The 24,664-nt window shown below is 43.6% G+C and overlaps 1 protein-coding gene across 3 annotated transcripts in view; it reads right to left on the bottom strand.

The window, feature by feature from the left end:
- Positions 1-24,664, bottom strand: part of yes1 (YES proto-oncogene 1, Src family tyrosine kinase) — a 102,809-nt gene that overhangs the window by 39,980 nt on the left and 38,165 nt on the right. For 2 of the 3 annotated variants that reach the window (XM_085992797.1, XM_085992796.1), the window contains one exon: positions 7,091-7,363. In XM_085992797.1, the coding sequence (XP_085848923.1) occupies positions 7,091-7,355 (265 nt within the window). In that variant the 5' untranslated portion in view covers positions 7,356-7,363. Of the gene's footprint in view, positions 1-801; positions 950-7,090; positions 7,364-24,664 lie in introns of those variants that run through there. The other variant, XM_085992798.1, reaches the window with a different exon arrangement.

Here is a 24,664-nt window from a genome sequence, read left to right as displayed (position 1 = left end):
GCATGAAGTCCCATTATTGCCAGCCGACATTGAACACGGTGGGGCTGAAGAGCTTGTTGCCATGAACTGTCAGATCATGGTAATCCCGAGTGAAAGTATGCAAGTTGTTCCAGATAGCTGCTTTACGGATTTTTTTTTCTTTCCAAGTTTCTCCCTTCTCTCCTTTCTTGAAGGCTGGATTATGGCCCCATAGGAACCAAGCCAATCAGCAAATTGCATTGCTATAGTGCCTTTAATGTAATAAATATCCCGTGATGAAAAAAAGTGCTGAGCATTGGATTTTAAGGAAGATGACGAAGGCAGTCATTTAGGCTTCAAGCAGGCTTTGGAAGGACAAAAGCTGCACGTTGAAGGGGTTTAGCAAGAGAGTTTGATTGCAGATCTAAGTGGTCATTATTCATGTGAACTTCAACAGTGAGTGTTAGCAGCCTATTTGGCAGTGTGCTGGGGGCATACAAGAGTCTAATCCTTCACCCAACAACCACAAATGCGCTTCCAGCACAGGACGCAGGATAGTGATTAGAAAGAGGAACCATAAATGATGTTCCCCTGTGGCCCAGGGATACTGAGGCCAATTTTAGCAGCTTATCATATTTTGTGATTTTTTATTATTTTGTTTCCCTCAGACAATTTGGGAGTTACATTAACATGTGTTTTAAAAAAAGATAATTCGCAGAGGTTTATAAAGAAAAAACAGGCTGCAACAGAGACAGCAAGGTTTTATGTATTAGTGAGCCAAATATCCTTATTATTGGGAACATTAAGCAATTAATTGTTTCCGATGGCCTAACAAAAACACACCTGTTACAGTAGGGATAATTCCATTCATGTGAACCCAGGATGTCTGCTGAGAATACACTCTTGGTAGAGGAGGTAGTCTGTTTGGTTGACAAGCCTACTGACGAATATCTGAACAGGGAAGGAGTCGGAGGCCCCACCCTTCCACTTCCTGTGAATACTCAAGAATATAGGAGAAAAAGAGACAAATGGACAGGCAGTGAGGTTTTAAAATGGGAGATTGCAAGGTGCAGCTCTGTGCCCAGAGCTGTAAGCTAAAATAAAGGTAAGTTTTTGCAGTTAGCAGTTGTATAGAAAGGAAAGTAATACCAAAAACATGTCAGTTAGCACACGAAAAAGACAGGGTGCGTGGTTTATTATATTTTTTCTGCGAAGAGAACAGAGACCGAGTAAATAAAATGGGATTTGCTTTAACAATTACTTTGTACACTCACTTGCCGCAAGATAAAACAACTTAACTATTTGCATCAGGCCTCGTCTCACTAGTATTTCTATGTTTGCATACTGAACATTTGGAAGCACACACGAGGATACGTGCAAACGTTGCCATATGCAGTTCCGATCACACCCCTGGGTTATGCTATCACATAATTTTGGGAAACAGTATATGAGTAATTTGAGACAAGACATATGGTTAATATAGTATATTTGGGAGGAAGAGGTGACTTTGGACCTATGGTTCCCAAAGCTTTCCACCACTGGGGGTTTTTCCCACCTTATGTATGGGCCTGCTGTAGATTAACTGATAGAGGCTGAATAGCATGGTTAGTCAAGAATTGCATTAGTGTTGCATCATGCTATCAGGGTGGTAGGTGAAGTAGATGGACTGTGGTCTTTTTTCAGCTAGCTACTCCTACGTACACCAGGGTTAGCTAACAATATAGGATGAGGATTGGACTTAGCACCTTATGAATCTGTATGGTTCAGAAATTCACTGGATAAAATCTGATTGGGGGGCCTTACAAATACCTTTGAGAATAGCCCTCTGCATGTTCTCTCAAGATAAGGCTGCTGTACAAGTAGAATGACCCAGCAAACCTTGTTTTGTATCATTCCCAGTGAATTTTGCAAATTTTGAAACCTGACAGGAAGGCAAAAATGAGCTGATTTATACTAAAAATTAAAGCAGACCCGAAGTGCTGATACTGAAATGCAGTGAAATACTAACTGAGGAAAATAACTGATGCCTTTTGGAAAGCAAAATTTTGCCAAAAATTTTTAAGTCAGGTTTTATTTGTTAAAGTTACTACTAGAACTAGCTTTAAGGAATTATGGTGGTTTCTAGTGAAGAGAGAGAAGGGGAAGAGCACACCATAGCTAAAGCTGATCTCGTTTATACGTGCACATCCAGCAAATGTTATCGGATACCGATCAGAAGTGGGGACTTTGATCCTACCACCACTGTGGCTAAAATCAGCTACTCAACACAGACCAGGGATTAAAGCTGGAATGCTGTTCCCTTTATGGCTCAGCTACTCACTGCTTTAACTAGATAAGCTATCAAGGGAGGCAAATATGTTTTTCTGACGTGAGCACACAACAGACAAGACTATTGTCAATAATGGAGAAAAGGACTAAAGGTGTGGTTGGGGTGAAGACCACCTGACCAAAAATGGCAGTAGAATGGGTCAAATGTCTTAAAAGAACTATTTATATAGTGCCTTTAACGTAGTAAAATACTCCAAGGTGCTTCACAGGAGCGTTACCAAACAAAATTTGTCACCGAACCATATAAGGAGATATTAGGACAGATGACCAAAAGCTTGGGCAAAGAGGTAGGTTTTAAGGAGCATCTTAAAGGAGGTAAGAGAGGTAGGGAGGCGCAGAGGATTAGGGAGAGAAACCCAGAGCTTAGGGCCTTGGCAGCTGAAGGCACGGCTGCCAATGGTGGAGCGATTAAAGTTGGGGATGCTCAACAGGCCAGAATCGGAGGAGCAAAGATATCTTGGAGGGTTGTAGGGCTGGAGAAGATTACAGAGATAGGGAGGGGCGAAGCCATGGAGGGATTTGAAAGCAAGGATGAGTTTTAAAATCAAGGCGTTGCTTAACCGGGAGCTAATGTAGATCTGCGAGCCAAGGGATGACAAGTGAACGGGACTTGGTGCAAGTTAGGACACGGGCAGCAGAGTTTTGGATGACCTCAAGTTTACAGAGGGTACAACTAGGGAGGCTGGCCAGGAGTGCATTGGAATAGTCAAGTCTAGCGGTAACAAAGGCATGGACGAGAGTTTCAGAAACAGATGAGCTGAGACGGGGCAGAGTTGAGTGATGTTACGGAGGTTGAAATAGGCGATCTTAGTAATGGCTCGGATACGTGGTCGGAAGCTCATCTCTGGATCAAATACAACACCAAGGTTGCGAACAGTCTGGTTCAGCCTCAGACAGCTACCAGGGAGAGGGATGGAGTTGGTGGCTAGGGAATTGAGTTTGTGGTAGGGTCTGAAGACAATGGCTTCGGTCTTCCCAATATTTAGTTGGAGGAAATTTCTGCTCATCCAGTACTGGATGTTGGACAAGCAATCTGACAATTTAGAAACAGTGGGGGGGGTTAAGAGAGGTGGTGGCGAATGTAGAGCTGGGTGTCTTCAGTGTTCATGTGGAAACTGATGCTGTGTTTTTGGATAATGTTGCTGAAGGGCAGCATATAGAGGAGAAATAGGAAGGGGCCAAGGATAGATCCTAGGATAGATCCTTGGGGGACACCAGAGGTAACAGTGCGGGAGCAGGAAGAGAAGTCATTGCAGGTGATTCTCTGGCTACAACTGGATAGATAAGAATAGAGCCAGGCGAGTGCAGTCCCACGCAGCTGGACGACGGTGGAGAGGCTTTGGAGGAGGATGGTGTGTTCATCTGTGTCAAAGGCTGCAAACAAGTCGAGAAGGACGAGGAGGGATAGTTTACCTTTGTCACAGTCACATAGGATGTCATTTGTGACTGATAAGAGCTGTTTCAGTACTGTGGTGGGGTGGAAACCTGATTGGAGGGATTCAAACATGGAGTTCTGGGAAAGATGGGCACAGATTTGGTAGGCGACAGCACGTTCAAGGACTTTGGAGAGGAAAGAGAGGATGCAGTAGTTTGCAAGGATGGAGGGATCATGGGTTGGTTTTTTGAGAGGGGTGATGACAGCAGATTTGTAGGAGGGGGGGACTGTACCTGAGGAGAGAGAACTGTTAACGATATCAGCTAAGATGAGAGCCAGGAAGGGAAGATGGATGGTCAGCAGTTTAGTGGGAATAGGGTCGAGGGAGCAGGAGGTGGGTCTCATGGACAAGATGAGCTCAGAGAGGGCATGAGGGGAGAAAGGAGAGAAAATAGAGAAAGATGCAAATTCAGGGCTAGGGCAGGGGGGAACAGTAGAGGAAGTTTGGCCCATTGGGCTAAGGGAAGGGATGGAAGCGGCAGAGGCAGCTGATCAATCTTAGTGACAATCAAATCCATGAGCTCTCCTCACACTTGTTGGAGGTGAGGGTAGAGGAGACGGGGGAGGTGCTTTTTCTTCCCCTACTTGAATGTTGAGGAAGAACAATTGAAGAATAAATGCCATAATTTACATGACTTCTTATTTTGAGGTCTCTAAAGACGTCAAGATAAGATGATGATGTTGCTTTGCGTAGGAGGCCCAAAAAACTCCATAGGTGTCCAGAATTGTATTTTGGGAAACATAATCTTGTGTACAAATGTTTAAGGCTCCAAGACTGACCCCATTCTATTTTCTACCAGTAAAAGAAACATACTACCCCCATCCCACCCAAAGAGTCATCATGATATAATTGAACCACCACCAACAACCATAACCAGGGCTCCCAACTTTACTATTCATTCAATATAAACCTAAAACTAATTTCTCCAAAATGGAGCTGGCTGTGATTGAAAGAGATATTAGTGTGAATAGTTTTGATTGTGCTAGTTTTTGTTAAGGTTAATTGAATGAAGTATAATGTAAATTTATAAAACAAGCTAGACAGAATGAAGCAATGCAAATAAAATGCGTCAATTTACAGCGTACACACAGCAGCAGAGGAAATGTGGTGTAATCATAATGGCAACTGTCAAAATTTGATTCACGTGCAGCAAGGTGAAGCACAGTTGAGCAGAACATCACAATCAACCCAACCCCTATTTACACTACATTTGTGCTGGGGGGGGGCTAGGGGGTGGTATTAGAATCTGCACAACAGAAGCTCTCAGTTCTATAGTCACATAATACAGAAACACATTTCCCCAGCTCCAAGTTTTATTCACAATATATTGGTATAACAAATATGGGTTAACCTGCCAATTTCATCACAAGTTAGCACTAAATTGTCATCACAGATGGTTAGAATCTAAAGCTCCAAGGTCAGTAATCTAACACTGATGCTACGACCTATTTTGCCATACAGTGGTAAGATGTGGGTATGGCAGTCCAGTGGTTAAAGCACAGACTAACAACCCAGAAGTCACAAGTTCAAATCACACCATGGAAAGATGTGATATTGAACTCAATTTTTTTTTGGCAGTACTGCACTATTAAAAAAAAATTAAAATCAAAGGTTCACTAATGTCTTTCAGGGAAGGGAAACTGTCACTCCTACCTAGTCAGACCTACATGTGACTCCAGTCCCACAATATGTGGTTGACTCTAAATGCTGTAGAAAGTGGCCCCACTTCTCAGTGCAACTAGGGATCACCCACATTCAGAGAACAAATAAAATAAAGAGTACTTCTATATGGAAGGTTACTGATGTCATCCAGAATTGCTAAGCAGAGGAAAAATTACAAAGGTAAATCAAACTAGGACATTCTCAGATACTTAATGGCTAATTTGAGAGCATGTTCGTAGTGGTCTGGGAGCATGGTGCATGTCCATTTTGGGAAATAGTTTTTGACATGGGTGAGAGATGGGAGAATGCCAGAGTGGAAGAAAAAGAAACTGAAAAAAAATGAAGGAAAGAATGTCAAAGTCTGCAGCAGTTCTTCTGTACCATAAAAAAAAAACTTACATTTATATAGCACCTTTCACGACCACCAGACATTCCAAAGCACTTTACAGCCAATGAAGTACTTTTTTAAAATTTTTTTTTATAAAAAGTGTAGTCACTGTTATAATGTAGGAAACTCGGCAACCAATTTGCACACAGCAAGCTCCCACAAACAGCAATGTGATAATGACCAGATAATCTGTTTTAGTGATGTTGATTAATGGGTAAATATTGGCCAGGACACCGGGGATAACTTGCCTACTCTTCTTCGAAATAGTGCATGGGATCTTTTACACCAACCTTAGGGAGCAGATGGGGCCTCGGTTTAACATCTCATCAGAAAGACGGCACCTCCGACAGTGCAGCACTCCCTCAGCACTGCACTGGAGTGTCAGCCTAGATTTTTGTGCTCAGGTTGCTGGAGTGGGACTTGTACCCACAACCCACAATATATGACACTGGAATGAGGGGATTTACACTGGTGAATTTACTCAATGGATGGCACTCCGAACACACCAACACAAACTTACTTGTGTAAGTTGCCATATGGTTAGAGCTGAGGTTTTGTTCAGCTGCCACTTTAACATTGTGCCTAAAAAATATGTTCTGATTGTAACAAGCTTAGCGGATAATCAATATTTTAAATCACATTTATACATGCAGCTATAATGTTTCTGGTTAGGGTGTACAAGCCTAAGATGGGAGGCTTAATTCAATACATCTTTGCTCATTATGAGTGGGTGATGCGGTGCCTAAATGTGGAAGACTTAATGAGATTGGGGCTATTATAGATATAAAAAAATAAAATTCTACTGGGTAATTATGTGGCTCTGTGTTCTATCACCTCGTAAGGATAAAATCCCTTCCAAAGGAATTTTAGCAGTTGAACACTTGCTTTCATGCTACTCTAACGAGCACAGGGTGCAACTCTAGGGCAAAATATACATCTTCACAAGCAGCACGCAATTACTTATGGTTTGATTGTCCAAGGAAATCATCCTAACTCCACAGCTAATTCATCATTACTGTTCTCAAAATATTGTTGCTTTATTGTTACCCTTTCAAGGTCTCATTATTCAGTGATGCAAGGTCATTTTTCCAACAATGCAAGCGTTATCATCTGACCATGCAAGTATTCACTGGCTACGTCCCAAAAGTAGTATACGTGCAACTTTAAAAGACGTTAGCAGTTTGAAGAAATCTCACTAGCTTTTAAATCATTTTTTGCAATGCCAAGTCCATTTCTAGCATGCCAGTCGGTTTGCAAGTTGTAGAATGACAAGGTAGAAAGACAGATCATTTACTCAAAAGTTGATGTTACTACTCACCTGTAACACCACTTGTGTACTGGCTGGGTACAATCGTAAACGACGAAGAAGCACCTCCAAATGGTGCCATACCAGCTGACCCACCAAATGGTGTAATGGAATGTTTGTTGAAATTACCCGATGGTCCCTTTGGTGCTGGTGACTGTGTCAGTTGGGTGGGATCAGGACCATACTGAGTAATATGTGCACCAACAGTTCCGGTAGTGTCACCTGGTCTGTACTTCATAGCTGGCTCTTTGTCCTCCTTGCTCTTTATGCAACCCATGATTGAAGCTGCAAACAAGAGAAACCTATTAGTGTACACTATAAAACCAATATCCAGACTGCCTTTAAAAACAAACAATATGGCCAAAAACAGAGCACATAAATACAACAAACTTATAGTAAGGAAAAATCTCCCTGGGGAGACAAACAAAGCACTTCCCTGTTCACACGGCAGTTACAATAAAGGAATGCAACTTTGAAAAGATGAGAGTAATTGGTTTGGGTAAAAGGATACACAATTATGAAACTTACAGTATATAAATATCAGACAACAAAAGGAACTCTTTACCAGACCACCAGGCCTGAAGTTTGAAGCGCCGAGGCTCAACTTTCCAAGTTTTCAAACATTGGGCAACAATGGCAGACACAGGTGGTCTCCAAATAAGCAGCTGTGGCGGAGACCACATAGGGACAGTAACACAATTCACTATGTTTAGCCAATGTTGTTATCACTCCACGTTATGTACGGAACTTGGTTGGGTTATCGGGGCAGGGTCCCTTTAAGAGTCGTCGATTGTGCGATGACGTCATAGCCCTGCGACGAGGCCGAGTCCCTCAGTCCATGCGGAGAGTTAATAAAGCTAACACGCGTTTTTCTTTGCTGCTACGAAAGCCTCGCAATCTGTTGATTTCCAGCGACTCCTACACAGCAGTGAGACATCATAGTGAGAGTGAGCAATGGTGAGGGGACAGCAGATGATGGCGGCTCAGATCAGGCCAAGGAAACAAGGAGCAAAAAGCCAAGTGGGAGTATATGTAGCCAACCAATTTTTGCGGGAAGGTTTACATTTTTGTGCATAGGGATTTTGATTTTGTGAGTATAGCAGGGTTTGCACTGTACGTAGGAATTTCTGTTTTGTGTGTATGGGAGGCTGGGAATGTTTGTATGGGGGTCTTACATTTTTGTACAGTGGTGGAGGGTTTGCATGCAAAAACTGTTAATGTGAAACCACTTCTCCATATATGTGTAAATGGTTTATTTGAAAATCAGGTGATGGCATTGGACATGATGTTTGATCAGATTCTCCCTGACCCCAAAGTATTTCAATCATAAGCAGCCCGTCACCGGCTGCGTTTATGTGTATCCAGCCCCTGTTCTAAAAATGTTGGACACCTTGGACTTACAAAAGTGGGCAGATTGGTTACATACGACAGTATTGAAGAGAGATTAGCACTTACAAAAAGATACAAAATAGACTCTCACATTGACGACAAAATAGACTCTCACATTGACTACTTAATAAAAATCTCCAAACTCCCCCATCAATTGAAGAACGCTTCTTAAATATTTAGTTCCCAGCACCGAATCAGATTTTTAAAATCAGTCTACACAGAAACCAAGTTTCAAAAGCAGATTTTCCCAATTACCAGATGGCAGTCACTAACTGTTTTTTGGAAATTTTTTTTTTTTTTTTAATGATCAGAAGTTAGGATCTAGTTCCTGCTATCTGAAGAGGAATCCTCCCCCTCCTTTAAGAGAGCAGAATGACATTGACATACGAACACCAGCAGTCTGTTAATCATTAACTTAAAACAAAAACGCCCTACAGTAAGTTTCCAGTTTTCCATGAGTTCAGTCTGCAGCAGCTGGCTCGGTGACATCTGCTGACAGAGGCTGTAGTTGATCTCCCCAAAGCATATGTTCAGCACCAAAATATCTGACCACCCGAGAAACTAATATTCAGAAACAGTGAATCCTCTTTAAGGAATTATCCTGATAAAAAGGAAATCAAAACTAAAAACTCAATCCATTCCAATGGGCTTTAATCATTTTTTCAATTTTTGCGAATCATAAGGGCCCTGAATTTGCAGTCAGCAGCGAAGCAAAGGCGTCCGCTGCTTGCCCTGAAGTATGCTCCGCACAAGGATCTCGCAATCCCTGCGTCGAGAACTTTGGTTTTCCGACCATGAATTCAATTGGGATTCCCCTTGTTCGGACCGCTGTGACATCAACAGGCTGTCTAAACAGCCAATCAAAAGGCAGAATTCTCACAGACAGCAAACAAGGAAGTGAGTAAGCTCTTAAAATTCTAACTTTTTAAAATAGTTAGAGAGCAAAAGAAAGATTGGGGTTCTCACATGGGGAAAAGGAAAACCTTAAATAAAGATGCACAAACTTAAAAACATTTTTTTTGGAAAAGTTTCTTAAAAATTTACATTTTTATTCAAATGGACAAATCTCACTGCACAAAATTAAAATTAGTTTTCCAGGCCCTTAACATTTGTTTAGCAGTCAATACGCTGTTAAAACCCCAGTTACACCTAATCCCTTTGGGTCTAACTTTCAGTGGGGAATGTAACAGAGTAATTACAGTGGAAGAGGGAAGTTTTCGTCAGTTTCAATGATTTATGAGATTTCACTGATTGCCGGCTCTGCGGCTGCACAGCCAGTTTCGCAGCTGTCATTGACAGACCGCAATTTCGGGATTCCGCATGCGCTTGCACCAAATCACAAAGTTGCAGTCAGTTTCAAAGGCAGTATGACGGCATACTCTGTAGTTCGTCATCATACTGTGCACAGTACTGGTCTCCTTATCTAAAGAAGGATATACTTGCCTTGGAGGCGGTGCAACAGAGGTTCACTAGGTTGATTCCTGGGATGAGAGGGTTGTCCTATGATGAGAGATTGTGTAGAATGGGTCTACACTCTCTGGAGTTTAGATGAATGAGAGGTGATCTCATTGAAACATACAAGATTCTGAAGGGGATTGACAGGGTAGATGCTGAGAGGTTGTTTCCCCTGGCAGGAGTGTCTAGATCTAGGGGGCATAGTCTCAGGGTAATAGAGTCATGCAGCACAGAAAGAGGCCCTTTGGCCCATCGTGTCCGCTCCGGCCATCAAGCCCTATCTATTCTAATCCCATTTTCCAGCACTTGGTCCGTAGCCTTGTATGCTATGGCGTTTCAAGTGCTCATCTAAATGAGGGGTAGGCCATTTAAGACTGTGAGGAGGAATTTCTTCACTCAGAGGGTTGTGAATCTTTGGAATTCTCTGCCCCAGAGGGCTGTGCATGCTGAGTCTTTGAATATATCCAAGGCTGAGATAGATAGATTTTTGGACTCCAGGGGAATCAAGGGATGTGGAGATCGGACAGGAAAGTGGATTTGAGGTCGATGATCAGCCATGATCTTACTGAATACAGGCTCGAGGGGCCGTATGGCTTACTCCTACTCCTATTTCTTATGTTCTTATACCGACCGCAAATTCAGGGTCAAGATTCATTTACGGAAACCTGACAAACCAGAAATGCACACCAATACACCAATCACTGTTCCTAGATGCATTTGAGGATGTAACCTTATACCGTGTTCAACAGCAAAATCTGCCACAAGTAAAAAAAGACTTGGATTTATTATAGAGCATCTTATCCACATCTCACTAAAGTCTGAATGCACTTCACATACAAATTAATTACTTTGAAATGGAGCTATTAGATTTATACGGTCAACATATTTCTCCATTTTTGTTGACTTTATAGCACATAATTTCTGTGACTGCTTACTAATGAAACATGCTTTCTGCAATGACAGTACTGTTTTGCTTTGGGTAGCTCATGTCATCTTTTAGAAAAAAGTAGGTCCCTGGGATTGTCAATCTTTGCAGGGGGTGCCCCACGCAAGAAAATCTGAAAATTACTGCTTTGCTGATGAGCTCAAGTTCTGTGGTGGGGCTTAAACCCAATAATCCCCCATTACTAATCAGTAATCACAAACCTGGCTTGTAGCACAAGTGTATGACATTCTAACTACGTTTCCAGCATTTACATAACAGATTTACATAAGACGTAGGAGCAGGAGTAGGTCATTTGGCCCCTCGAGCCTGCTCCGCCATTCAATAAGATCATGGCTCCCTTACCATTCAAAAATCTGTCTATCTCCACCTTAAACATATTCAATGACCCAGTCTCCACAGCTCGCTGGGGTAGAGAATTCCAAAGATTCACGACCCTCAGAGAAGAAATTCCTCCTCATCTCCGTTTTAAATGGGCAACCCCTTATTCTGAAATTATGCCCCCTAATTCTAGAATCCCCCACGGGGGGAAAACATCCTCCCTGCATCTACTCTGTCAAGCTCCTTCAGAATCTTATATGTTTCAATAAGATCCCCTCTCATGCTTCTAAACTCCAATGAGTATAGGCCCAACCTGCTCAACCTTTCTTCATAAAACAACCCCTTCATCTCCGGAATCAACCTCGCGAACCTTCTCTGAACTGCTGCCAATGCAAAGACAGCTAAATCCATTTATAGCAAACTCAGTAAAAATATTCAAGTCTCATTTCCCCAACAATGTAAGAATGAAAACTCTCGCTTGCTCCCAAGTTGCCAGTCACATGCGAAAGAAATCCATCAATACATGACCATCCTACTAGTTAAACAATCCCACAAAAAGCAAAACTTATTTGCAGCAAAAAGCAAGGCAGGGGAGGGAACAGAATGCTGTATCACCCCTGCCTGTTACAAGTAGTAATTATGGTTACTGCTCGCCGATGGCACAAACACCCTTAAAGGGTGAACTGAATAGAAGTATTTTTCTCCCTCTTTTAAGGGATTGTGGAAAAGGGCACATTAGAATACTGAACTTTCACCTGGGCTTGACGAGCCTCAGACAGCTGGGATGGACAACTCATTTTTCTGTCAGCTGTTTAAAATTCACAAAGTAGGTTCCTTTCACTTACAAACCACAACAGCTGACAGAAAGGTCATTCCCAGCTGTGGTCTCAATCTAGATCTCAGTGGAATAAAGAGCTTAAAAACCTGAAATACAGATTGGTTTGATAACATTTGATTGGGAAAACAGCAGTTGTATTAATAGGAATACAACTTGGTGCTTCGCTGGAGGAGGTCAGGCAGTAAAAAGTAAGCATTGCCTGTAACTCCATTTGAAGCCATCAATTGATATGACTATTTGTCATGAAGCATATGTGGAGAAACAGGCTGGTTTGTCGTTCATAATAAGTGCCATGCTTCTGCAGATAAAAGTCTTTGCACCTCCTAACAGTTTCCAACCCTATTTGCGGCTATGGAGAAAGCTTCTGGTAGTTACAGCACTTTATTTAAAGGAATGTAAGCCATTGCAAGGTTAACAGATTGAAATATAATGCAAATTAATCTCAGTGCACTGTTAGATATCCTCTAAATAGGCAGGTAGTTGAAGCGAATGGGGGAGGGGGCAGAGGGTGGGGGGGAGGGGGAACAGCTTCTTCCACAACTTATTGATAGTTATCAGCATGTGTGTCAATCTACTGGTAATTGCCTTTAGCCATTGCTCCCAAAAGATAATGCAAGGAATCCCATCTATGATTTCATTAATTTAGTTGTTTTGCCATTTTTAAGCAACCACTAGTTAGCAATCTAACCCCCAATAGATGGGATTATTGCTACTGTACAATATGGTTATTAATTATGAATATCTGCATACATATGGACTAAACTACTTCATTGCTTATTTACTAGTTTCATTTTTTCCAATTATGACACATGGTGGAACTTTTTCAAATATTCAATTTGATTACTGCTGGTCCACCAACACCAGGATATACCACACTTATGACTTTTTGGTCGAAGAGGAAATAAGAGACGAGTTTATCTGGTTTTTCGCCTCTCCCAGGCGATCACATGGGTTTGGGTGGGATGTAGAGTGATAGTAGATTTGAGGTTAGGATCAGATCAGCCATGATCTTATTGAATGGTGGAGTAGGCGCGAGGGGCCGATTGGCCTACTCCTGCTCCTATTTCTTATGTTCTTATGAGTGCCAAAAACAGGTGCAGGTCTGGAAAAAGAATGAGACGCTGGCCCAGAAATAATGATATTTTTCTGCAAGTATATTTAATTTAGTATTGGAAAATACAGTAAAAATTACCAATGAACATTTTGTACTGTCCTACAACTATATCACGATACTGTTGCTACATTGTAAATACAAAGCAAATACACACCAAGAAGCTATTTTCAGGGTCAGCTGGCTTTTTCAGAAGTTATATACTTACAGAACCCAATTAAATTCAGATGCTTGGAATACTTAAGACTATATTTTCTCAATTTTACAATGTTAATAAACATACACAAATTGCTATATTGCATCTAACCAATTCTAATAATTAAATGTTTACTATTTATGCCAGTTTTTCCATTTGCTACCAAGAGGGAGACATTTCTAGATACTAAAATAAATAGACAATAAGACGAAGGGTTATCGACCTGAAACGTTAACTCGGTTTCTCTCACCACACATGCTGCCTGACCTGGTGAGTATTTCCAGCAGTTTCTGTTTTTATTTCAGATTTCCAGCATCCGCAGTATTTTGCTTTTGCACTACAGGTTGGACCCCGGTAATCCGGCACCCTCGGGACCATTGAAAATTCCAAACCACTGAAGGTTAGGTAAATAACACCTAAAATAACAATATTAGGTGCAATATTATGTTTGTTTATATCGCGGGAAACAGTGGCACCGCCGAGCGGCTGCTCCGCAAACTAAAGACCACCGGTTTCAATTCGTGCCGGACCACTGAAGATGCCGGATTACCGGGGTTCAACCTGTACAACAATATTTAGGATAAAGGGTGTTATATTGCAGGCATTTCTTCATTTAAACTTAAAAATTCTTCTGATGCCGCAGCACCAAGTATTATCCTCTACTTCATTTCCTGAGCTGTAGGTAATGGGATGCTACGGCTGGCTGTCGCGCTGAAGATTTGTGCTCCAGAACTAGCCGTGCCTCTAGCCAAGCTGTTCCAGTACAGCTACAACACTGGCATCTACCCGACAATGTGGAAAACTGCCTACGTATGTCCTATCCACAAAAAGCAGGAGAAATCCAATCCGGCCAATTACCGCCCCATCAGTCTACTCTCAATCATGAGCAAAGTGATGGAAGGTGTCGTCAACAGTGCTATAAGCAGCACTTACTCACCAATAACCTGCTCACTGATGCTCAGTTTGTGTTCCGGCAGAACCACTTGGCTCCAGTCCTCATTATGGCCTTGGTCCAAACATGAACAAAACAGCTGAATTCCAGAGGTGAGGTGAGACTGACTGCCCTTGACATCAAGGCAGCATTTGACCGAGTGTGGCATCAAGGAGCACGAGTAAAATTGAAGTAAATGGGAATCAGGGGGAAAACTCTCCACTGGCTGGAGTCATACCTAGCACAAAGGAAGACGGTTGTGGTCATTGGAGGTCAATCATCTCAGCCCCAGGACATCGCTGCAGGAGTTCCTCAGGGCAGTGTCCTAGACCCAACCATCTTCAGCTGCTTCGTCAATGACCTTCCCTCCATAAGGTCAGAAGTGGGGATGTTCGCTGATGATTGCAGAGTGTTCAGTTCCATTCGCAACTCCTCAGATAATGAAGCAGTCCATGCCCGCATGCAACAAGACCTGGACAACATTCAGGCTTGGGCTGGTAAGTGGCAGGTAACATTCGCGCCACAGAAGTGCCAGGAAATGGCTATCTCCAACAAGCGAGAGTCTAACCAGCGACCCATGATATTCAACGGCATTACCATCGCTAAATCCCCCACCATCAACATCCTGAGGGTCACCACTGATCAGAAACTTAACTGGACCAGCCACATAAATACGGTGGCGACAAGAGCAGGTCAGAGACTGGGTATTCTGCGGCGAGTGTCTCACCTCCCGACTCCCCAAAGCCTTTCCACCATCTACAAGGCACAAGTCAGGAGTGTGATGGAATACTCTCCACTTGCTTGGATGAGTGCAGCTCCAACAACACTCGAGGAGCTAGACACCATCCATGACAAAGCAGCCCGGTTGATTGGCACCCCATCCACCACCTTCCATATTTAAGATATACTTGCTCTCAAGGCGGTTCAGAGAAGGTTCACTCGGTTGATTCCGGAGATGAGGGGGTTGACGTATGAGGAAAGGTTGAGTAGGTTGGGCCTCTACTCATTGGAGTTCAGAAGAATGAGAGGCGATCTTATCAAAACATATAAGATTGTGAGGGGGCTTGATCGGGTGGATGCGGTGAGGATGTTTCCACTGATGGGTGAGACTAGAACTAGGGGGCATAATCTTAGAATAAGGGGCTGCCCTTTCAAAACTGAGATGAGGAGAAACTTCTTTACTCAGAGGGTAGTAAATCTATGGAATTTGCTCCCCCAGAGCGCTCTGGAAGCTGCAACATTAAATAGATTTAAAACGGAGATCGACAGTTTCCTAGCAGATAAGGGAATTAGGGGTTATGGGGAGAGGGCAGGGAAGTGGACGTGAGTTTAGGTTCGGATCAGCCATGATTCTATTGAATGGCGGAGCAGGCCTGAGGGGCCGTATGGCCTACTCCTGCGCTTCTTATGTTCTTATTAAACATTCACACCCTCCACCACTGGCGTACCATGGCTGCAGTGTGTACCATCTACAAGATGCACTGCAGCAACGCGCCAAGGCTTCTTCAACAGCAGCTCCCAAACCCGCGACCTCTACCACTTAGAAGGACATGGGCAGCAGGCGCATGGGAACACCATCACCTGCAAGTTACACACCATCCTGACTTGGAAATATATTGCCGTTCTTTCATAGTCACTGGGTCAAAATCCTGGAACACTCTCCCTAACAGCACTGTGGGAATACCTTCGCCACACAGACTGCATCGGTTCACCACCACCACCTTTTCAAGAGCAATTAGGGATGGCCAATAAATGCTAACCTTGCTAGCAATGCCCACATCCTGGAACGAATAAAAAAAACCCTTAAAGTTCTCACCTGCCAAGAGCATTAAAAATATTTTGAATTTATCTGGCACACGTATAATTTAGTTTGATTTACGTTGTACACAGTAGAGAGCATTATTTTTTTTCAAAAAGCTATGCATGGCTTTGGCCATGTGCTATTAATTTCAGGATGTCTGAAGCCCAGATATCCTACAACTTTCAACCAGTGTCGATAGTGATTCTATTTGAACTTAGTGAGCAGAATTATTGCAGTGGGGAAAGAGTTAAACTGACATCGCTGGCAGTTTCACTGAATGGTGTAATAAAGACAATAATCTAATAGGCCTTTTGCAGTAGTAAGCTTTTTCTAAGTTGCTGAGCTGGCAGTTGAGATAACCTAACCGGACATGGAACCATAAGAGGCCTAAGAGGATGTAAGTTCTGTTCTGGCAGGAAAGTAAAACAATGAGTTGGAAGTAAAGAGGCAGGAAAGGAGGACAATGAGTCAGAAGTACAATGTTGATGAGACCCCATTTGGCATAAACAAAGGTCATAGGTGCAACAAAAGCTTGTGGGATAATGGACATATACTTTTCCGATAATAAAGGCGGTACTTTAATGTAACGCAGCATAGGCAACCAATCAATGAAGATGGATGCGGGCCAAGGTCCAATCAGGTGGCAGGAATGAATTTTGAATGAGCTGGACATATGTGTTGTAATATAAAAAAATGTAGTGTTTGCTGTACCAATTTGGAAAAGTCTGGCTAAGACAGAGCAGACTGTTTCCCCACCGGTGCAATAAAGACAACTTGACTATCGATCTAAAACCTTGTGTTGAGTGCTGGTTTAAAATACTCCACAACAATTATTATTTCATGTGGCCTCTAAATTGTCACAATAATGAAAACAAATATTTGTATCTGCAAATGCTTAAATTAGTGGATAGAAGATCAGAGGCTGCAGGCCTATAATTAGCCAGTGCAACCCACAAGGACTGAGTCCAGGCTGGAGCACTCAATCAAGGAATCAGCCCTAGTGTACCTTAACAAAATGGACAGATGACTTGAGTTAAATAAATATAGAACACAGTCCTCCACAAGCAAGGACTCAGAGTTATTGATATGTCCAACTATTGACCCATTTGAACCAGGAACAGCTTTACTATATCCTACTAGAATGATATTTTACACTTTTAAGATAAAAAATTTTGCATTTCAACAACACTGATACATCCTGAGGTTGGATTTTATACACTAACTATTACTTCTATAGAATACAAATTATTTTTGAATAAAATGGACAGCAAAGCTGCAGACAGCAATGGACAGCAAAGTTGCAGAGCACTGAACCAATGTGACTGCATATGGGAGGAAGAAAGTTGAAATCAACTTTCTAGCAAGAATTTTGCTATTCTTTTTAAAAACTGTCTGCTTGCATTGGAGGCTTGTTCACAATGCTTTCAATATTACTTTGCACATTGCGTTGCTAAAATACATAATCAGCATCTTCACATCTGCAACATACAACAAACTCCCTCCACAGTTCAAATATCCAGTGAAGCCTCCTAACAAAGCAAAACAACTGCTTATCCCAACTGACTTACTTTACTACATGGTAGTGCTATACAGTTGTCAAAACAGTAGTGTGAATGATTTGCCCAGTATCAATATTACACAGCTTGGGTATGTCTGTTTTGGAAGTCCTGTTGCTGATTGATCAGTTTAACAGATGGACTAATTATTTAAGTTTTGAGCATAAAAGAATGTTCATAGGTGAAAGTAACAATTGTTTTCCCTCCTTCTGTTGCTATCTCACTGCTCATACTCTAATTTGGTCTGTCTCTCTTATTTTTCTCTCATTCTTCGTCTGTCTCTCTCTTATGGTCTCGTACACTTTTTCTCAATGTTCTCTCAAACTTTGTGCATGATTCTTGGTTTTTCTCTTTCTTCTTCAAAGTCTCATTATCCTTTGATCTCTTTCTATTTTTTCTATTCTCTTACTGCCTCTCTCAATTCCTTTCTGTAAAGTTCTCTTTCCCCGTTTCATGGAGCCCTGAAGCTAGATTTGAGTTCTGGCCCTCTGATAGCTGCAGAAATGGATTCCTGGGCTTGAAACATAAATGGAGGGGGGCTGCCAACATCAGGGGCTGGCCAGGAGTGGGAGAATGGAGCACAGGGCTCAAGCAGGGAGCTAATGGGGGTCTGGAGGTGTGGGCTAGGATGCATCACCACCCTGGTTTAGATAGCCATGGGTCACTATCATGCTGGATCTGATGCTGCAACACATGAGGACGAAAGAGAAATTGGGGCCAATCCCTTACTATCTTTCATATTAGAAAGACTTGCATTTATATAGTGCCTTTCATGACCTCAGATGTCCCAAAGAGCTTTACAGCCAAGTAGTAGTTTTGAATTGCAGCAGCCAATTTGTACACAAGACCCCATGAACAGTAATGTAATAATAACCAGATAATCTGTATTGTAGTGACGTTGATTGAGGGATAAATATTGGCCAGGACACTGGGGATAACTGCTAGTCTTCGAATAGTGCCTTGGGATCTCTTACGTCCATCTGAGGGCAGATGGGGCCTCAGTTTAACTTCTCATCCAAAAGATGGCATGTCTGACAGTGCAGCACTCCTTCAATACTGTTCTTTCCTCTCAAATATTTTGCATATATTTTTTTTAATGTATCTTACATCTACATGAACTTCCTCTCAACTTATTCTATTATAATTTCCTACGTCCGCATTTATAATGGTGATTGTCTATGTAATCTCGTCACATTAATTAAACCTCCCCCCCACCCCGCCCGTGGAGACACTGCAGCACCAACACTAGCATGTGGCTGTAATTACAACCAGATAAGATTCCAAAGGTATAGGAAATATTAAATACATACATAAAGTAATCCTTTAAAATGGGGCCTGAACTACATTTGCATGCCCTGGGTCCAATTATCCCCTGCCTTCTAACCACACTTTACCCGAAAATCACACTTGGTCTCGACTCCCTGTAGCGACAACATGTTTCCTTTGGATAGCTAACAGTGTTATTCTGGAAATTAGGTGAAGGCTGCCCCCGAATGTCAATATTTGCAGGTGGTTCCCCAAAAAGAAAAGTTTGATGACATAGTTCTAAGGGTGAAGCTAAGCTTTGAGCATAGCAGAGGGAGCTTCTCACCATGTGTGACTCATTGGGCACCTGATCTGTGAGTACTTGATGAACACTGGGATCCTTAAATGGAAAGGTGTTCCATTTCTCAGCACTGACTCAGAATTACCCCCCAAAACAAACTTTGGAATGATCTCTGTGTATGCTATATTTACACCATCTGCCATTTTCTAGGGAGAGGTCAAACAAAGTCAAATGATATAATAATTGCTCCCAAACACAGAGCAGGAACCTGGCTTCACAGGGTACATATGAGCACAACGTAACTTTTAAAACATTTCATAGTTTAAAAAGATTGTAAATTGCATATGTAAGAGCTCACCTCACTTGCACCAACTGTATGAGTCAGTCTTTTTTGAGATTACGTATTATTCAGTACCAGTACTGATATGATCTCATACACACAAGTAACTCAAGGTTACTATCCCTTTTCCTGCTTTTTTTTCAGTTCTGATGAAGGGTCTTCGACCTGAAACATTAACTCCATTTCTCTCTCCACGGATGATGCCCTGGCCTGCTGAGTTTTTCCAGTGTTTTCTATTGTTATTTCGGATTTCCAGCATCCGCAGTATTTTGCTATTGTAATAGTGTTTGGTTCACTGCCACCTCACTTCTAGGAATGCCCACCTTGAAGTTCTGCTCTTCTCTTCGACGGGATTTCCATTTGTCTCTTCAACCTTGTTCATCTTCATTGCTTTCAGTTTCCCTTCTCGTGTTTGATCAGGTATCTGCCAAGACTCGGTTTCACAGCCACATCTCTTTCCTCAGCAACTGTCTCCAGTTCCGACTTATTCCACGTGGATTTCAACTAAACTTCCACCCTTCGTGTTTCGGATCCACCCAGGATTACAAATATTTCCAAGATATTCATTGTTCCTCGAACTACTGCTCTCGCCGCATCTTGAGATCCACGCTCAACGCCATGCGGCGCCACATGAACACTCTTGACCTCTCACTTCAGCAACACCGACGCACTCTATCTCAAAGCCGTCCGGGTCCACAGTTCCATTTCATCCTTCAACTCATCCGACGCTTCAACAAAAAACTTTTTTTCTTCCTTTCTAATGTCAAGATCAAGGTTCATCAACTGTTGAACACCAACGCCCCTCCGGAACCTTCTTCCCCTTCACTTTCCTCTGAACCCCCCTTCTCCCCATCTTATCCCTGCCACGTTTTCACTATCGCTTCTGACCTTCCCCCTCTCTGACCCCGAACGATCAGTCCTCAGCAAAGGCCTGAGCTTCATCCCCTTACGCCCCCACCTCAATGAATTTCAAGCTCGACACGACGCTGAGCTCTTTTTCCGCTGCCTTTACCTCTGTGCCCACTTCTTTGGCCAGGAGTCTTCCCCCCCTGCACGGCTGACCCTTTCTCCGCTTTCTGAATTCCCATTCTACCTGGACCCCTCCCTCTGGCCTCTTACCCTCTCTAGATCTTTTCATTGCAAACTGCTGCTGTGACATCGGCCGTCTCCATTTCTCTGCTCCCCTCACTCACTCCAACCTACCTCCCTCTGAACTTGCAGCACTCCGTTCTCTCAGATCCAACCCCGACATTGTCATTAAACCTGCTGACAAGGGTGGTGCTGTTGTTGTTTGGTGAACCGACCTCTACCTAGCGGAAGCTGAACGCCAACTCTCCGACACTTCCTCCTACCTCAACCTGGACCATGACCCCACTACTGAACATCAAGCCACCATTTCCAAGACTGTCACTGACCTCATCTCCTCTGGAGATCTTCCCCCCATGGCCGCCAACCTCACAGTTCCCCAACCCCGCACAGCCCGCTTCTACCTCCTTCCCAAGATCCACAAACAGGACTGCCCTGGTAGACCCATCGTTTCAGCCTGTTCTTGCCCCATGGAACTTATCTCTTCATGTCTCGACTCTATTTTTTCTCCCCTTGTCCAATCTCTTCCCACCTACATCCGCGACTCTTCCTCCGCCACTTAAACAGTTTCCAGTTTCCCGGCCCAAACTGCCTCCTTTTCACTATGAACGTACAATCCCTCTACACCTCCATCCCCCACCAGGATGGCCTGAGGGTGCTCCGCTTCTTCCTTGAACAGAGGCCCAACCAGTCCCCATCCACCACCACCCTCCTCTGCCTGGCTGAACTTGTTCTCACATTGAAAAACTTTTCCTTTGACTCCACTCATTTCCTCCAAGTTAAAGGTGTTGCTATGGGTACCCGCATGGGTCCTAGCTATGCCTGCCTTTTCGTGGGTTATGTGGAACACTCTTTGTTCCAGTCCTACTCGGGTCCCCTCCCTCACCTCTTTTTCGGGTACATTGATGACTGTATTGGTGCCGTCTTCTGCTCTCGCCCTGAACTAGAAAATTTCATTCACTTTGCTTCCAATTTCCACCCTTCCCTCACCTTCACATGGTCCATCTCCGACTCTTCCCTTCCTCGACTTCTCCATCTCTGGGGATAGGTTATTGATAAACATTCACTACAAGCCCACTGACTCCCACAGCTACCTGGGCTACACTTCCTCCCACCCCGCTTCCTGTAAGGGCTCTATTCCATTCTCCCAGTTTCTCCGTCTCCGCTGCATCTGCTCTGACGATGCCACCTTCCATACCAGTGCTTCCAACATGTCTTCCTTTTTCCTCAACCGAGGATTCCCCTCTACTGTGGTTGACATGGCCCTCGACCGTGTCCGTTCTATCTCCCGCACTTCTGCCCTCACCCCTGCCCCTCCCTCCTGGAACCACGATAGAGTTCCCCTTGTCCTCACCTTTCACACCACCAGCCTCCACATTCAACGGATCATCCTCCGCCATTTCCGCCACCTCCAGCGTGATCCTACCACAAACGCATCTTCTCCTCACCCCCCCTTTCAGCATTCCGTAGGGACCGCTCCCTCCGCAACACCCTAGTCCACTCCTCTACCACCCCCAGCACCCCTTCCTCTTCGCCCGACACCTTCCCGTGCAAGCGCAGGAGATATAACACATGCCCTTATACCTTCCCACTTCCCAGGGCCCCAAACACCCCTTCCAGGTGAAACAGCGATTTACTTGTACTTCCTGCAATTTAGTATACTGTATTCGCTGCACACGATGTGGTCTCCTCTACATTGGGGAGACCAAACGCAGATTGGGTGACTGCTTTGCGGAACACCTCCGTTCAGTCCGTAAGGGGGACCCCGAGCTCCCGGTGGCCTGTCACTTTAATTCACCGCTCCATTCCCATTCAGACCTCACCGTCCTCGGCCTCTTGCATTGTTCCATGGAAGCTCAGCGTAAGCTCGAGGAACAGCACCTCATCTTTCAATTAGGCACTCTACAGCCCTCTGGACTCAACATAGAGTTCAACAATTTCAGATCATAACCGTGGCCCCTATTATATATATATAGATATTTATTTTCCCTTCCTTTTTTTTTAATCCACACCTTTGTCTGGGCTTTTTTCTTCCCTCCCACACGGCAGCTGTCCTTCATTCTGCCAGGGCCATTCACACTTCATCTAGAGCCATGCTGGGCAGCACGGTGGCATAGTGGTTAGCACTGTTGCCTCACAGCGCCAGGGACCCGGGTTCAAATCCGGCCTCAGGTGACTGTGTGTGGAGTTTGCACATTCTCCCCGTGTTTGCGTGGGTTTCCTCCGGGTGCTCCAGTTTCCTTCCACGGTCCAAAGATGTGCGGGTTAGGTTGATTGGCCATGATAAAAAAAAATTGGCCCTTAGTGTTAGGGGGGATTAAATACGTGGGGTTACGGGGATAGGGCTTGGGTGGGATGGCTGTCGGTGTAGGGACCGGGTGCTAGGGTTTGGATGATCAGCCATGATCTCGTTGAATGGCGGAGCAGGCTCGAAGGGCCGAATGGCCTACTCCTGCTCCTATCTTCTATGTTTCTATCCTTTGTTCCTTGAATATCTCCTAATGTCTTTTAATTTCTCCTGCTTTCTATCCTATCTCTGACCTTCCCTTTTGTTCTTTCATCCCCTCCCCCTTTTCCCAGCCCCCGCTTGCTTTAAAATCTATCCCTTTCCCTGTTTCTTTCCAATTCTGACGAAGGGTCTTCGACCTGGAATGTTGGCCCAGAAATTCGGGTCCCAACGCGTGAGTACGGACGGAGTACTCACGCGTGGACCCGATGGAAGTGCCGGAATCTTGCATGCACTACGCATGCGCGGGAAACCGGCACTTCCGATCCTCTGAACCAAGGGGTTCAGAGGTCGAACGCGTGCGCGTTGAACTTCCTTTTTTTTAAATACAGGTTTCAATGTGCGGGTAAGCCTGTACATTTTAGAAATGTAAAAAGCAGCCGTAAGGACTTCATTTTCAAAGGTAAGTGGTCAATTATTTAAAATTAAAACATTTTTTCCGACAGGTTTTTTACTTTTAAATACTTTAAAGCAAGGCAAGTTTATTTTTAGCCCCGTTTTTTTCAAAAATTATTTTTTTCAAAAATTTAAATTTTTGTTTAAAATAGTTATTTAATGTCATTTATAGTTTATTTACAAAGTGTGATTTTAAAAAATGTATTTGAAGGTAAAGTACAGTTTTACAGCCTCAGCATTTATACGTTTTGACAGGTCTACCTGTCAAGACTTATGAATGGAGCATTCCCTGCTCCGATTGGCTGCCTGTTGCTCACGTGATCCCAGGGGAAGCATCGCACTAACTACGCCCCTGGGACACGCCAGCATAGCGCCGGCCTCTGGGACAGGCCTCGGAGAGGAATTCCACGCAGGCCAAGAGGTCAACTGCCGGCGTAAGTGTAGGTTGGGGGCTTGCACCCGCGGGAAGCCCCCGACCCGAATTTCTGGGCCGTTAACTCTGTTTCTCTCTCCACGGATGCTGCCCTGGCCTGGTGAGTTTTTGCAGCGTTTTCTGTTATTTCGGATTTCCAGCATCCGCAGTATTTTGCTATCGTATCAAGGTTTAGAATGGGTTAAAGAATTCTGCAGCTACCAAGTGGTGGCTTTACATTTGTAATCAAATCACTGAAATGGAGCGCCGATAAATCCAAAACTATTGTAACAATTTTGCGCATATCACACAATTATCTGGGATGAGCAAAAACAATGCTGAGATAAGCACCTACTCATTGTTACACTGTGTCAGGATCCTTCAATGATAAATAACATATATACAATTCAAGACCAATGTAGTGGCAAGAGCTACAAATGTGACTGGACAAAGCAACACTGTAATAACAACAGAAAATGCTGGAAACACTCAGCAGGCCAGGCAGCATCCGTGGAGAGAGAAACAGAGTTAACGTTTCAGGTCTGGGACCCTTCATCAGAACTGGAAAAAGCTGGAGATGTAACAGATATTAAGCAGGTGCAGAGACGGGGGGGGGGGGGGTCGGAGGAGAGGAAGAAATAGAAAGAACATCCTGTACTTTTGTAAGAGGCAGGAAAGATAAAATGTTGCAAATGGGAATGGCAAAAATCATACTGCATGAAAAATGGGGGCAGGGATAGTTATCTGAAATTGTTGAAC

This window comes from Somniosus microcephalus, chromosome 7 (assembly GCF_052327205.1).
Source record: "Somniosus microcephalus isolate GS21.2 chromosome 7, FLI_Smic_1.0, whole genome shotgun sequence".
In the NCBI taxonomy this organism is placed as follows: domain Eukaryota; kingdom Metazoa; phylum Chordata; class Chondrichthyes; order Squaliformes; family Somniosidae; genus Somniosus; species Somniosus microcephalus.
The sequence above is the reverse complement of the archived record's forward strand: the minus strand, read 5'-3'. Positions and strand labels throughout refer to the sequence as shown.